General features: G+C 37.8%; 1 protein-coding gene across 1 annotated transcript; it reads left to right on the top strand.

Moving 5' to 3' along the window:
• Positions 1–9279: 9279 nt before the first annotated feature.
• On the top strand, positions 9280–15739 carry LOC110921264 (mitochondrial import receptor subunit TOM20). Its single transcript, XM_022165554.2, has 6 exons — positions 9280–9478; positions 11122–11200; positions 11369–11538; positions 12211–12258; positions 14239–14334; positions 15353–15739. The coding sequence occupies exons 1-6, from the start codon at positions 9380–9382 to the stop codon at positions 15476–15478; spliced, it is 618 nt and encodes a 205-aa protein (XP_022021246.1). The 5' UTR covers positions 9280–9379; the 3' UTR covers positions 15479–15739.
• The last annotated feature ends 409 nt before the right edge of the window (positions 15740–16148 follow it).

The raw sequence follows: 16148 nt of genomic DNA, 5'->3' as shown, positions 1-16148 counted from the left end.
TTTACCTTAAGGAAGTTGTTTCGAGGCACGGAGTGCCCACATCCATCATTTCGGATCGCGATGCACGATTCACGTCAGAGCTTTGGCAAGCAATGCACAAATCTTTCGGCTCACGGTTAGACATGAGCACAGCATATCATCCTCAGACGGACGGGCAGTCTGAGCGAACGATCCAGACGCTCGAAGACATGCTTAGAGCATGCGTCATTGATTTCGGCAACGGCTGGGAAAAGCATCTCCCTTTGGTGGAGTTTTCTTACAATAACAGTTACCATACCAGCATTCAAGCCGCTCCATTCGAGGCATTGTACGGGCGTAAATGCCGGTCACCTCTCTGTTGGGCAGAGGTGGGAGATAGTCAGATCACGGGTCCAGAGATTGTTGTGGACGCCACAGAAAAGATAGCACAGATACGACAACGCATGGCGGCAGCACGCGACCGTCAGAAAGCCTACGCGGACAAGCGTAGAAAGCCGTTGGAATTCGAGGTCGGGGACCGGGTTTTATTGAAAGTCTCACCCTGGAAGGGTGTGGTTCGTTTTGGCAAACGGGGTAAACTGAATCCGCGGTACGTCGGACCATTTGAAATTATAGAAAAGATTGGCAAGGTAGCCTACAAGTTAAACCTACCAGCTGAACTCGGGGCAGTTCACAATGTCTTTCATGTATCGAACTTAAAGAAGTGCCTATCAGATGAAAATCTCACCATTCCTTTTAAGGAACTCACTATCGACGAGCGGTTGCAGTTCGTCGAGGAACCAGTAGAAATCACGGACCGGGATGTGAAGGTCCTCAAACACAAGAGAATCCCTCTTGTTCGAGTTCGTTGGAACTCCAAACGTGGCCCAGAGTACACCTGGGAACGCGAAGACAGGATGACAGAAAAGTACCCCCAGTTATTCGGGAACAAGGCAACCACTACTGAGGCTGAAGCTACTACTTCGGAATTTCGGGACGAAATTCCAGATCAACGGGGGGAGGATGTGACACCCCAGGAAAATCAGTGAACAGTACAGTTTACCTAGCTTCCTCAGTGAGTGCATACCAAATTTCGGGACGAAATTTCCAATTAGTTGGGGATAATGTGACAACTCGAATTTTAGACTCGCTTTTTGTAACGCTACGTGCATATGTGAACTGGATTATATGTTTGGATTTAATAAATGGTTTGTTATTATGTGCTTTGTATATATATAAATGTTAATAACTCGAACCGCACAAGCCCACAACATCCGCACAAGGCCGGTTGGGCCTTACCTTTGTACGCGGACCATTAGGGCAACCCATTGAGGGGTTCGGCCCACCTTATCTTCACACGAACAAACACCCGTAAGGAGTTTTGTTCCCTCATTTTTGTTACAACACATTATCACACACAACCCTAGTTGCTAAACTCTCTCTCTCGGCTTGTTTGGGACCCGACGGCACACACACACATACTTTGAAGCTTGTGAAACGAATCAATCCTCTACCTTCATCCGGTTAGTGCTTTGATGTTGTTTGGTCATTGATTGTATGATTCATGTATGATTCGGTTGAGTATTGCTAATGTTTAAAATAAAATCGAATTGATATTGCTATGCCTTACACGTGTATTGATGATGTGATCGTTTTTGATGTTCTTGTTACGTTGATTTCTTAACAGTCATGAATCGATTTAGTTGTGTGGAATGATGTTGGTAATTGGCCGTGATAATCGGCTGGGATGTATCGAACTAGGATAAGCATCGAATTGTTATGATTGCTAGTTGTGCTCGATGATTAGACTTGATATGAGTTTAGGGTTCATAGGAAATTGATACTAAAAACCCTTGTTTGATCTAATATTGTAAAAGGTAGTGGATGTTAATTGATAGAATGATAAGTTTGGAAGCAATATTGATTGTAACCGATTGTGCATGATTCTCGGAAATTATTAAACTGATTGCACAATTGGACCACACGCACAAGCAGGCCCGATCGCACAACTGGGCTGGTCGCACATGCTGGTCCAATCACACAAGTGCAGCCCAGTCGCACAAGTTGTATGGGCCGGATAAGTGTTGGGCTGGGTAATTCACCGGGTCGCACAAGAAACCCGATCGCACAAGGGTCCCTAATCGTACAAGGACATATTGGATCACGAGTATGTCTATTGGGCCGGGAATGTCCGATCGCACAACCTGAATCGGACCGCACAAGTCCACTACGTACCATATGTTTGGGCTGCTTATGCTAGCTGAATCACACAACACAATGGGCCGTTTATAGTTGGGCCTAGGCCAATCGCACAAGACATTGTATGTTGATTAATTGGGCCGAAACCTCCATGTCTAAATTGTTATCTTTGGGCCGCTTACTGAATGGGTTTATTGTTTGGGCCGGGTATTGTTTGGGAAACATATAATGAATCGCTCAAGTGCTTGCTTTGATTGTTTACGTGCACTACTTGAACACCGAACCTGACTTGTATTACAACCATGCTAGGACGTGATTGACAAATTACTAGCTTATCTATACTCTTTGTGTATCTGCCGAGCAAACCAAGGTGAGTTCACACAGCCAAGGCATGGGATTCCCGGGTTGGGAATTGGGTTGGATATGATAAAATGGAATGATTACTCGTACTTACGCATATACCAGACTATAGACCATCGTCCTCAGGTTAGTCAGGACACGTTACGTAAAGCCTACGTAACCCAGTATGTTTGCCATTTGTCTCCCGGGTCGGGAGGACACGTTACGTAAAGCCTACGTAACCCAATACCTTCTACTGGCTTCCGGGTCGGAAGGCCACGCTACGTAAAGCCTGCGTAGCCCCCACGCGTACCATGTCCTCGGGGAAGGGCACGTCACGTAAAGCCTACGTGACCCTGTACGTTTTCCTGTTCTCGGTAAAGAAGAACACATGGTCGGAAGTTAGTCTAGTAAGTACCATAATGAGAAGCCCGTTATAAAGGATAAACGTGAGAATTCCTCACCAATAGAATACACTTGCTTGGGAAGCCTTATTAGATGAACTTACGCATGAGTATTACAAACTTATCTCCTGTGAACTCGCTCAACTAGTTTGTTGATTATTTGCTGCATGCCTTGCAGGACCTTAGGTATACTTGGAGCTTGCACCAGAAGAGAGGCGGGTCGTTGTGGACAAGAACTCGTGAATGCTTATTAAACACTTTTACATTCACACATTGATACTTATGTTTTGGGTTTTACATTAATGCTTCCGCTACTTAAACAGTGTTTGGTTTTGGACACCAATTATGTCTTTGATTATTACTAAATGCTATGTTTGATATAATTGGTGGCTTGATCCTGGTCAGTCACGCCTCCAAGCGGTGGTACTCCGCGGGTGGATTTTGGGGGTGTGACACAAGATCATTACAACTCATCCTACAATGGTTCATGGATGATCAGCAGGTGTCCTACAGTGCTAGGGGACATGTAGAGGGCGCTCATGCTTCAATAAATGCATCAATGAACGTTTACAAGCTCAAACATTGAATCTGTCCAAAGTTTCTGCATCTGGGACTCTCACGCGGCCCGCGTAAAGGATCAGGCTAGGCTCATGTGGGCCGCCTGAATCCTTTAGTCAGTAAACGAATCTATAGGTGGCTCGCGGCCCGCGTAAAGTTACTCGAATCTTTAACGCGGCCCGCCTGAGGCCTGTTTCACAAGATTTTCAAATCTTTTGTAATCATTAACCTGACCTTTCGGTTTCAAAGGGGTAACTTTGCGATTTGGCCCTCGATTATTTACGAATAAGGGCCTCATGACTTTTACCCGCATTCTTAAGTCCCCGGTTAGTTTAATTACTATCCGAAAAGCCTTAACTTTTATTGTTGACGCTTTTAACCCCTCGCATACGAATTTGATCATAACTTTCTCGTTTTAAAATGGAACTTTGCGAAATTTATATCGTATATTCTAGTGAGCGTATTTTACTGTTACAAAGTCTCGGGTTCGTCAAAGGGTCACTCAAGGGTATAATTTAAACATGTTGACACATTTGACCCCTGTAGTTTGTAACCTCTCACTTTCTTCCGCATTTCGCTCCGTACGATCCATGATTTATTCGTTTGAAGGTACGAGCATCATTTAGGGTTACTATACAGTATATTTACCCCTCGTTGACATTTTTAACCCTCGAATTTACATACTTTCAAGGTTTGTCAACTTTAGTCCTTTATTTAATGTTTAATGCCACGTGTAAACTCATGACACGTGTCAGCTCATTATTGGACCCAAAATTTCGAGGTGTTACAGTTTAAGCACTTTTAATCGTATTTTCAGGCCGATTTCAGCTATACGGTCCCTGGAACTTCCCGTTTCACCTCCCCTCATTACATACAAAAATACTTATCTTCAATATCTGCATTATAAGCTTACTATGCATACTTGCGTTTACCGAAAACTTAAATTTTTACCTCGTTGGCAATCTTGGAACGAGCACACTTTCGAGCGAACCATTGGTTTGAGTTCAAGCGCTATTACTCCAGCTCGAATCCCTCAAACCTAGGCTCTGATACCAACTTGTTACGCCCCAAACCTTACCTAATTAACTAGCATAATGTATATGGAAAAATTTTGGAAATTTTCGGCATGACCTATTCTTTTAAAACCATTAACAACCTGTTTTACACAACAAACTTCAACGTTTAACATCCTTGACAAAACCCAAAACGGATAAAGTTTACATTGGACACGACATGACTTCAACTACTAAGTTTTTACCCAACAACAAAGATATCAATATACTACATAGGCTTAAATACATATGACCAAAACTTAACCCATTTCAAAAATATTTTGTAACGGAAGCGTGAGGCGGGCGTAGACCAAGTGTGCACGTTCCAAGCCGTCCATAAGCCTAAGTCGAGGATTTACCTACGTTCAACAACAAATTTTAAAAAAAAATTAGTCTTATTACTTATTTTGCTTACAATACCACTTATTAGTCGCATTCGTTTGATTTCATTCCTATCATTATGCATTCGATTTACCCATTTAAATGGGTAAGCTTATATTCTCATAAAGAGATTTAAGCGTATCGTTTACAACCCGGTAACATCAGGGTGATTGCTTTCATCATAAACATATCGTTCTATCCATATAACGGATTGAACTTCATACATGCGATTTGGCTTACACGACCACCCGTTCTAGACGGATGGTAACATATCCTTACTCGACCTAGTCTACACGAACCGGTCGACTTGCATAACTTAACGTAATTCTTCATTAGCATAACCAAATCCGCAAGGGATTTACTAATCTTTACTAACACCGTAATCATTATAACATGGAATAATTATTATATCAAGGGTTATTCGATATATTTACTACAAAATATAAGTAAAGTTTCGTATGTAACGGGACATACCTCGGTCTTGTGATCCTTCCGTTTTCTTGGAATTTGAACCTTCTTCCTTCACGCCTATATCAACACATTTATTCTTTCGTTTAGTCCTCACAATTCATTCTATCATGTTCCAAACTACACATCATTATTCTTTCAAGCATTTCATCGAGCACTTAGTGTGCGTTACATTTATAAAACATAATGTACAACAATTAAAGCATAACTTCACTAGTTCATCATACATGCCATCAATAATTAACCTAACTCTTACAATTTCTTTAGTCTACACCAATTCATCTTACATTCAAGTATTACAAACAGGATCACATATCAAGATTACATATAATCAAAATCCCTAAAATCTTCTTATTCATAATACAATTTTCACAAGGTGGGTTTCATAAAATTTTCTTCCAATAAAACTAAAATCAACATGATTTCGATTCTAGGGAGTAACCCTAACATCTAACTAACACAAATCATACCACGAATTCATGGTTGGGTCGAAACCCTTTCTCTAAAATTCACCAATTTCAGAAATTCGACTTACCACTCCACTAGGTATGCTTAGATGATTGAAACTTTAGTACATGCAACAATTAATCTTTGATTTCTCCTTGTCAATTGGCGAATTTTTGCAAGAACAAGGGTAAACCCTTGTTTCCCTTCTTCTAATCGAACCCAGAACACGCACAGGGTGTGGGTTTTGTGGTTTGAACATAATTAAAACCTTCTTAATTATAATTTACATATTACCCCCTTAAGACTTGTTAAATTTTGATTTGAAAACCTCCCATGATTTAATTTATCCATTTTTCATTTATTATAGTATTAAAATAAGTTTTGGGGTGTTACAACATAACAATCGGATCTAGGGTTTCATATAAACTTGATTGAATGAAAAAACATTAGAAATTAAATTTATTCAGCATCCAAATCGGGTTTAGGGTTTTGCATAAACATCATATTCTTATACAAAACCATAACTTAAAACCCCAAAATCAACAGATTTTTCAATAACCATCCGATTTAGGGTTAATTCAACATAAACATAATTTTAAGAAATTAAAGAAATGAAAGAACACATGATAATGATTAAAGAACAAATTTAACATAAACAACTTACAGATTTGTATATCGATATGAGAATTTCTGAATCGAATTAAGAAAAGGTAGACGTAGATGAAGAACCAGAAGAATATAAAACAATCTATATATGTAGATCCAGCGAATTTCATTGTTAAATATGGAAATAGAAGGTATTCTTGGAAGATGATTGGAGTGAAGGTGAAGAGACAATTGTGTGAAACGGTGAAGCCTTAATTAGGTTAAAGAAAGAAGAAGGAAAATAAAAGAAGCGTGAGAGGGAATTGGTTTTGGCGGTCAAAAGAAGTAAAAAGGTATTAGTCTAATGCCAAGTGTCAACTAATGGGTTAAGATTATGACAAGTGGCTAAAAATTATTTTGTTTTATTAGAAGTAGTAGAAAAGCAACACCATGGTAATTGAATTTATCTATCTTTTCAAAGCGTCATAATTACCTATCACATTATAAGTTTGCATCCTACATGGCACGACAAAAGATACAAAAAATACACATAAAAAAGTATAATTACTAATGTTTTTTACTGGCAAAAACATATATCTACCTCGTGCTAAAAAAATGGTCATTATATAAGTAGAACAAGTAAACAAAACTTAAAACTCCACACATTCTCTAAATACGCCACACATTTTCTAAAATGTCATACAACTTAAATGGCCCAGGTTATTGCATGGAAGTTTGAGAGGTCGGAGAGACGTTTCGTCCTAAAGTTCTCTTGGCTCAGGTTAACATACGTTTCGTCCTAAAGAAGCCCGCCACTATTCTAACCTCTCATTCAGGCGTTGTTTAGTCTCCGCAACTAACACAATATCATCTGCAAAAAGCATGCACCACAGAATCGACTCGTGCAATGACTTTGACAACTCGTCCAAGACAACTACAAAGAGAAACAGCCTCAATGCATACCCTTGGTGGAGTCCTATCTCCACATGGAAAAAATCAGTATCCTCTACTGGCGCACGAACATAAGTTTTGGTCCCACCATACATATCCCTAATTTTGTCTATATACGTCCCATGTATCCCTCTACCCTCCAAACTATCCCAAATCAAGCCACATGGTACACTGTCGTTTGCTTTTTCTAGGTCAATGAACACCATATACAGATCTCGTTTCTTCTCCCTATACTTTTCCATCAATCTCCTTAGAATGTGTAGCGCTTCCGTAGTTGACCTCCCTGGCATAAAACCAAATTGGTTTATCGTAACTTGGGTTTCTCTTCTAATTCTAGTCTCAATTATTCTATCCCATAACTTCATAGTATGACTTAGCAACTTAATTCCTCTGTAGTTCTCACAACAATAGGTGTCCCCTTTGTTCTTATATAAGGGCACTACAACACTACGCCTCCATTGATTTGGCATTTTCCAGACTTGAAAATAAGGTTGAATAGGGTTGTTACCCATTGAACTCCTTCCTCTCCCAAACACAACCACACTTCAATAACCAAAACTTTAACCATTTGACCGATAACACTTTCAACTTACAAATTGTACCACGCCACTTCCAACTTTCAACTTAGTTTCCTATGACACTCCTAAACTAACAGAACTTTAATCCAATTAACTGACGTCAAATGCTACGTCACTATACAAGTGCCACATTAGATGCTTCGACATCAAAAAGCTACGTCAAATGCCACATCAGCAAAAAGTGTCATGTCAAAGTGCCATGTCAGATCCCACGTTAACAAAAATGCCAAGTCATATGCCACGTCAGAAGAAAACTAACTAGGTTAGGTCAGTTATTTTGGGAGTGTCAAAAGAAAATTAGTTGAAAGTTGAGAGTTGAGAGTGACGTGATACAATTCGTAAGTTGGAAGTGTTATCGGCCAATGATGAAAGTTGGAGTTAGTTAAATCTAATACACTGAAAAAGATACAACTACTAAAAAAGAATAGCCAAAAGACATAGTGGACTAAAAAATATGAGTAAAATGCCAAAGTGGTCCCTGAGTTTAGGTCAGTTTTGCCACTTTAGTTCAAAAAACAAACCTTTTGAATCTGGGTCCATGAGTTTTCATTTTTTATGCCATTTTCATCCAAAAGCCAAACTGGGTCAGAATTTTATGTTGACCTCCACCTTTTTTGTTGTGTTCCTCGTTTTAATGAAAGGTAGAATTGTCTTTTTATCCCTTTATATAACTAACTTAAAATGAGGAACGTGACAAAAAGGTGGAGGTTAACAGAAAATTCTGACCCAGTTTGTCGTTTGGATGAAAATGGCATCAAAATCGAAACCTCAAGGACCCAAATTCAAAAGGTTTATTTTTGGACTAAAGTGACCAAAACTCGAGTACCATTTTAGCATTTGACTCAAAAAATTCTTAATAAACTACCAAACAACTAAAAACATTTAATAGCGGCACATAACACATCATCTAGACACACGTACAATTGATAACACACATAGATCACCAAAATACACTGAAAACTAATCGCTTAAACAAGGATCTAATACAAAACCAGACCATATTATTAAATATATGTAATATAAAATATTTTAAATTTAGAATACACCAATTTTATGGTTTGGTTTTACATGCTCGATTTTACGTATAAACCGTTTACAAACCGTTCATTATGATTTGGAATTTTTAAATCGACTGATCAAAAATATATAAAAAACCGACCGTAAAATCAAATCACTGATTGATCAAAACGATTTTACGGTTTTAAACCAAACCATAAACACCTCCGTATATAATAAACTTTATTAATATTAAGTAAGTTTTTTTTTTTTTTTTTTTTCAAATATTCTAATATTTAACTAAATTTACATTTGCAGAAAAGAGTAAGATAAAATAATACAGTTAACAATAAACACCGATGATATCAAGGTGAGTTAGGGGTTGGACCGGGCTATAGTTAAGTTTCGGCTTGCACTCATAAACCCTAGCTAAGTGTTAGATCCACCAAGCAAGAAGGCAACAATGGACGGTGCTCAAAATGATCTGGAGAGGCTCATGATCTTCGAGCATGCTCGTATGAACGCTGAGGCCGAATACGCCAAGAACCCTACCGATGTAGATGTACGTCTCTTCTATACTTGTCGGTTGTTTCGAATTCATTGATTTCCTCTCATCCTTAGTGTAATTTCCCTTTAGTTATAGCTAGATCGATGGTTGAGATATATGCTACTTTTTTAGTTAGTTTCTTTTATTATTTTTGGATATTCTTAGTAATTAACCTCATGCTGCTTAAGACTATTGAGCTATGCAGTTAATACGGTAAAATATCGGATATCGGTTAAGGACCGACATTTGAGATATAGGTTATCTCGGTAATTTTAATATCATGCAGATTTATATACATATAGCAATTTAACACTAACAATTCAGTGATATATCGGTTATATTGGTCAAATATCGGTGATACATTAATATCGCCGACTATACCGGTACCGATATTCTGACCGACATTTGACACTGGTATTTTGCATGGGGACCGATAACCAATATATCAACGATATTAACTGCATAGCTATTGGGGGGGGGGGGGGGTTAGTGCACGGACCTCCCGGCCGCCGGAGTATTTCAACTCACGCAAGCTAGCTCAGCCCCATAGCTGCCTGGCGGTGATTATCCCACCCGGAATTCAATACTTGGGGTTGCCAAGGCTCGAACCCGGGGCTCTACTGAAAGAAGGGATGAGGCTGGCCAACTGGGACACCCCAGTTGGTTACTGCATAGCTATTGAGTTAAGTAGTTTTGTAATTTCTAGGTAGTGTTGTTCGTTTCGTGGAATTGAAATTGGATTTTAAAGAATTCCTTTGAAATCTCGTAATGTGTTTGGTTGGTGTAAATATCAATGGAATTGGAATGTAAAATATATAAAATGACATAACTACCTTGTATCCAGCAAGAAGGAGGCGAAACGACGGTCTAGATTCAATTTCAATTCCTTCTTTTGTTAAAACGAACATCTTAAGGAATGGAATATTCCAATTCCATTCAGATTACATTGTGTGAAACGAACACTATCTTAAAGGATTGGAAACAGGAACATTCTGAACACTAATTTTTTTACTACATTGGTGTAAATTAAAATATAGGTGGTGCTATTTTTACTATAATAAACTTTTCCGGCATATCTGTGTCTAGTAGGTGGTGATCTAATGAGTTAAGAGAATGGGACACTATAATACAAAAAAAATGGAGACCATAGCAACCAAAAATGAATTCTCGAAATTATATTTAGCAATTGATTTTATTAGTGGTTGTTAAAAATCTAAGAGTTAAATGCCATTTTAGTCCCTGTGGTTTGGGCCATTTTTCCAGTTTAGTCCAAAGGTTTCATTTTTTAACCTGTGGGCCCAAAAAGGTTTCACAGTTGCCATTTTAGTCCACTGGGTTAACTTCATCCATTTTTTCTGTTAACGAGAAGGCCAATTCGGTCATTTTGTATGTAATTTTGTTAACTAAAAGGGCAATTCAGCCATATAAAATGACCGAATTGGCCTTTTCGTTAACAGAAAAAATGGATGAAGTTAACCCAGTGGACTAAAATGGCATCTGTGAAACATTTTTAGACCCACAGTTTAAAAATGAAACCTTTGGACTAAACTGGCAAAATGGCCCAAACCACAGGGACTAAAATGGCATTTAACTCAAAATCTAAACATTGAGACTTCAAAGAAGAGGACTGATCATGTTATGTACTTATGTTAATACAGAATTTAACAAGATGGGGTGGAGCTCTGCTGGAATTATCCCAATTTGGAGATATCAATGAGTCAAAGAAGATGCTTAAAGGTACTGTTATGGACTATAATTGCTATTGCTTATCTTGGTATCACGTGATAATAATGCGGTTTTTGCTCCAGGAGTTTATTTTCTGTTTTTTAATCTATGTATTACGTTTTAATAATTTGCTAAGAATGCATATGATTGGCTCACAATGAATCAATAAACAAAATCTAGATGCTGTGTCGAAACTGGATGAGGCGTTATCTATCAATCCGGCAAAACACGAGGCTTTATGGTGCTTAGGGAATGCCTACACTGCTGGTGCATTTCTAACTAGTGACTTTGATGAAGCTAAGGTTCAGTTTGATGATGCACTTCGGTGTTTCCAAAAGGCTGTAGAAGAGGTACTATCTTTTTACTTGTACATATAGGGCTGCAAACGAACCGAACGAACACGAACAAGACCTTGTTCGTGTTCGTTTGTTAAGAAATATATGTGTTCACGAACTGTTCATGAACACTTACCGAACGAGATATTATGTTCGTGTTTGTTTGATAAGGAAATGAACTTTTTCGTGTTCGTTTGTGTTTGTTTGTTAATTTTAGGCAACGAACGAAAATGAACGTTGATGAACACAAATGAGCATAAATTAATATCCATGAATACAAATGGAAACAAACGAACACAAACAAGAGTTTATGAGCAGAAGATATAATACATTGACACTTATTACATATTTTATTTGTCAAAATTTTCAAGTATTTAAATAAAATATAAAAACTAAAAAAATAATGAACTATCGAACACGTTAGCAAACGTTCACGAACGTAAACGAACGAACGTGACCTCTGTTCATGTTTGTTCATTTAACTAAAAAAACGAAATTTCTTGTTCGTGTTCGTTTGTTTAATAAACGAACGAACACAAACCCACCGCACGGTTCACGAACTGTTCGCCGAACGTTTAATTCGTTTGCAGCCCTATCAGTACATAGAAGTTTTAAAAGTTGAACATTCTCCCAGAATACTTGTTAAATCTGGATTATGAGTGTTTTTAATGAATTGTATTGTCACAGTGTCCAGGGAATGAACATTATCTCCAATCTTTGGCATCCTGTGCTAAGGTATTCTACTAAATTTGTATACTTATGTCTTATTATGGTTTCTTATTAGTTGCCCTAGGTTTTGTGTCATACCAAGTGAGTGTTTGGGATTGCTCACGGAAACTGCTTATCTGCCTGTTGTGTTTTCTTTTAAAAACCGATAACTCATAAGCACGTTTGAGTATTTAATTATGGAAAACTTCCTATGTTTGGTTAAATAAGTTAACTTCAGTAAACAGGTTGATATCGCTTATTTCAAACTGCTAGCTTTTGTTGGATTTCTATGCAGTTAATTTCGGCGATATGCCGATATATCGGTGCTATATCACCGATATATCGGTTATCGGCCCTAGCCCAACATATCGGTGTGCCATATCGGTCTGCATCTCGGTGAGCGATATTATCGGCGATAAATACCGATATAGCGCTGATATTTTGCATATCTCATATTGGCTGCCTTGCGGCCATTTTTTATGTTTTTCTAATACAAAAACTGCATTTTGGGCCATTTCTTTTATGTCTCGCTGCTTAAAAAAACCTTAAATGGCGGTGCAAAAACTGCCGCACGCGGGCCCGGGTTTTCAGAGCTGCATTCGTGTGGGCACGCATGAGTTCAACCAAATTCCAGACTTCTAGTATATATATAGAGGCTCTAGATATGAATATAAATATAAATATATATATATTTATGCATGATATTATAAATTACCGATATCTCACCGCGATAAACGATATCTCAAATATTGGTCCTTGACCGATAACCGATATTTTTCCGCATTAACTGCCTAGTTGGATTTAGAATTCAAGTTTGCCCGTTGGGTGAAATAAGCTGATTACCTGCTGGCTGCTTTTGTTTCTAAGCACAAACCTATGCTTAAGCAGCTTAACTCTTATATATATACTATCTTGAAAATATTTTTTCTGGCAGATGCACATATTTTGCTGTTACTTTTTGTATAAACTCCAAAATCAGTATATCCGTTCAAGGAGTTAATTTTTTCAATAGTTTTGGAATTTGACATGTGTATCCTTGACAATAGATTTTTGTAATTTCTTCCTCCTGCGCTTTAGCTTAAACTCCTGTTGTATGTCGGTTCATCGATCCATAAGAATTGTAACTTGGGTAAGCCGGGTCGGATCTCGGACCATCCATAAAGGCAGCTGAAGTTGAATTTTTGGTGGAAAGATATAAAGTTTCCATGCAACACACATTATTCAACAAATGGCCCACGTTCCCATGTTCCATTATAAGTCCTTTCTTTCAGTTTCTTTTTTATGCTTTAGCTAGTTGCACCTTTGCTTGCTTCAAAGGATAGTAGTACAGTAGTACTATCTCCTATATTTTAGATTGTGAGTAGTGGTAGTTTTATTTTCTTTCCTTTATGTATTCAAGGTTTGTTACCAACGAAGTTAGTGTGTTTATGTGTGAAAAAGAAATTTAGTGTTTTTATCTCTTTGGTTTGTTGAGTTAAATTGATTTCCATGCTAGTTCAAACCCGGCACGTAGATGGTGTTCTTGGAGCCTAGATTAGAGTCAAGTGGTGTGTCTGTATCTTGATTTTCATTTATCATTTTCTTGTGTGGTGTTTCTGTATCACGAGAGACCGTTCGATTTATGAATTTTATTTACACTATGTTCCCAAGTCATTTAACAGGGGGAGGGGAGGGGAGGAGAGGGGAAGGAAAATTTTCTCTCCTAATCTCTCCAATTTGGGAGGATGAATATTTGGTCATATTTGGCCATATTTTCTTCCCTTTTTCCCTCCCCTCCCCCTGTTAAATGAAACTCGGGAACATGATTTTTCATATTTTCATCTATTTTCCCTCCTCTCCCCCTGTTAAATGAGACTCGGGAACATAGTGTTAGAGTTTTAATTTCATATCCGTTACCAATCCGATTCCTATCATCTCCATTACGCTGTAGGTGTAGATTGATATATCGTACTTAATCTTTATGTAAAAAGTTGGATGAATGTCGTGGATTAAAATAGAATATTGCAGGCACCTGAGTTGCACAAAGAGATCCACAAACATGGAGGACTTGGTCAAGCTCAACAGACATTGGGTGGATCATCCGCTGCATCTTCTAGTGCTAAGGTTATCATGCATATTCCCATATTTTGCTCTCACCTTGGGGTCACAACATGGGTTGGTTGGGTCATGTGTTAGATCAGCTAAAAAAACGATTTGTTTCAGGTTGACCCAAAATGCTTGTTCAAATCCAAATCTTCTTTTCAAGTATTTTCCGAATAATTTGTTTGTCAGATTTTTATGATAGTATATTTCTCTAAAGGAAAAATTACAAGTTTTGTCCTTTATCTTAATACCATTTATCAAGCGATGTCCTTTTTAACGAATTTTGACAAGTATTGCCCTTTACAAGGAATTTTGTTGCACGTTTTGTCCTTTAGATTTAACCCAGTTAGATTTTCTTGTTAAATATTGTCACCCAAGGGTATTTTAGTCTTTTTACACATTTATTTAAGAGTGAATTTCAAGTTTTGTCCTTTATGTTTAGGCCACTTTGCAAGTTTTGTCCTTTATGTTTAAATTTGACGAGTTTTGTCCTTTATGTTTAAAAGTCAAGCACGTTTTGTCCTTTCTGCTTGATTTTTAAGGACAAAACGTGCTTGATTTTTTAAACATAAAGGACAAAACGTGTTTGATTTTTAAACATAAAGGGTAAAACGTGCTTGATTTTTAAACATAAAGGACAAAACTCGTCAAATTTAAACATAAAGGACAAAACTTGCAAAGTGGCCTAAACATAAAGGACAAAACTTGAAATTCACTCTTTATTTAATATTATTTAAAAGAATAAAACAAAATATTTTAGGGTTGGCTTTTAAAATAAATGGGTAAAAAGACTAAAATACCCTTGTGTGACAAAGTTTAACAAGAAAATCTAACTGGGTTAAGGCTAAAGGACAAAACGTGCAACAAAATTCCTTGTAAAGGGCAAAATTGTCAAAATTCGTTAAAAAGGACACCGCCTGATAAGTGGTATTAAGATAAAGGACAAAACTTGTAATTTTTCCTTCTCTAAATAGAATGCTTGTTTTGGGATTTATTGCTTCTAAAGTTTTCTCTAACGCTGGACTATTCTGTGTTGTAGAGTTCCGCCAAAAGTAAGAGCAGTGATTTGAAGTACGATATATTCGGGTGGATAATTCTTGCTGTTGGGCTTGTTGCATGGGTAGGGATGGCCAAGTCTAACGTGCCTCCATCACCACCGAGATAAGGCGTTATATTTTCTCATCGGTAAGTTGAGAGCTCATATTGTTACAAAGACGATGCAAATGTTCACTACATATAAATGGCTAAGATGTGTACCGACTTAGCACTTTAAGTGAGCCTATTAGTGCATTTTTTATTTTTAAAATGTTCATCCTAATGTGCACTGCCAGTAAAATAGCGATACGTATCTGGTATGTTGCCAAATTTTGACTTTGTAAGTCTTCATAAGCGTATTTTACTTTGTGAAATGTTCGTTCTATGGTTTGCTGCTTTATCTGATTTCTATCCACCTCGTGCACATGTGTACACGCAAAAGCATAGTAGTCAAAGGCGCATAGAGCTTGCTTGTCGTGTAGACACAAGCCGTAAAAAGAGCACATGCACGAGACTAAAAAGGGACCTTGCTTTAGATTTGCGAAAGGCATGTATTTACTTTTTTCTAATTTTTACAAATTTAAAAAGCACCTTGGTTTAACTTCACGAAAGGCGCGTGCTTCTATTGCTTCTAGAGAAAGTTCTCGCCTGAGTGCCTAGACGTGTGCTTTGTACTCTTTTGACTACTATGACACAAATACAAAAAAAAGGACATGGTTTGGTGGTTGTGAATTTTTTTAACACTGCAGCACATATGAAATAGCTAGAGGGGGCAATCTTGACCCAAAGCCTTCCAAATG

The sequence above is a fragment of the Helianthus annuus genome, chromosome 17 (assembly GCF_002127325.2).
Source record: "Helianthus annuus cultivar XRQ/B chromosome 17, HanXRQr2.0-SUNRISE, whole genome shotgun sequence".
Taxonomy (NCBI): Eukaryota; Viridiplantae; Streptophyta; class Magnoliopsida; order Asterales; family Asteraceae; genus Helianthus; species Helianthus annuus.
The sequence above is the reverse complement of the archived record's forward strand: the minus strand, read 5'-3'. Positions and strand labels throughout refer to the sequence as shown.

Bases quoted from the DNA above. Each gene is read 5' to 3' on its own strand.
- LOC110921264 (XM_022165554.2), top strand. From the start codon at position 9,380: ATGGACGGTGCTCAAAATGATCTGGAGAGGCTCATGATCTTCGAGCAT. The intron at 12,259-14,238 runs GTATTCTACTAA...AGAATATTGCAG, and splicing joins CTTTGGCATCCTGTGCTAAG to GCACCTGAGTTGCACAAAGA. The intron at 14,335-15,352 runs GTTATCATGCAT...TCTGTGTTGTAG, and splicing joins CTGCATCTTCTAGTGCTAAG to AGTTCCGCCAAAAGTAAGAG.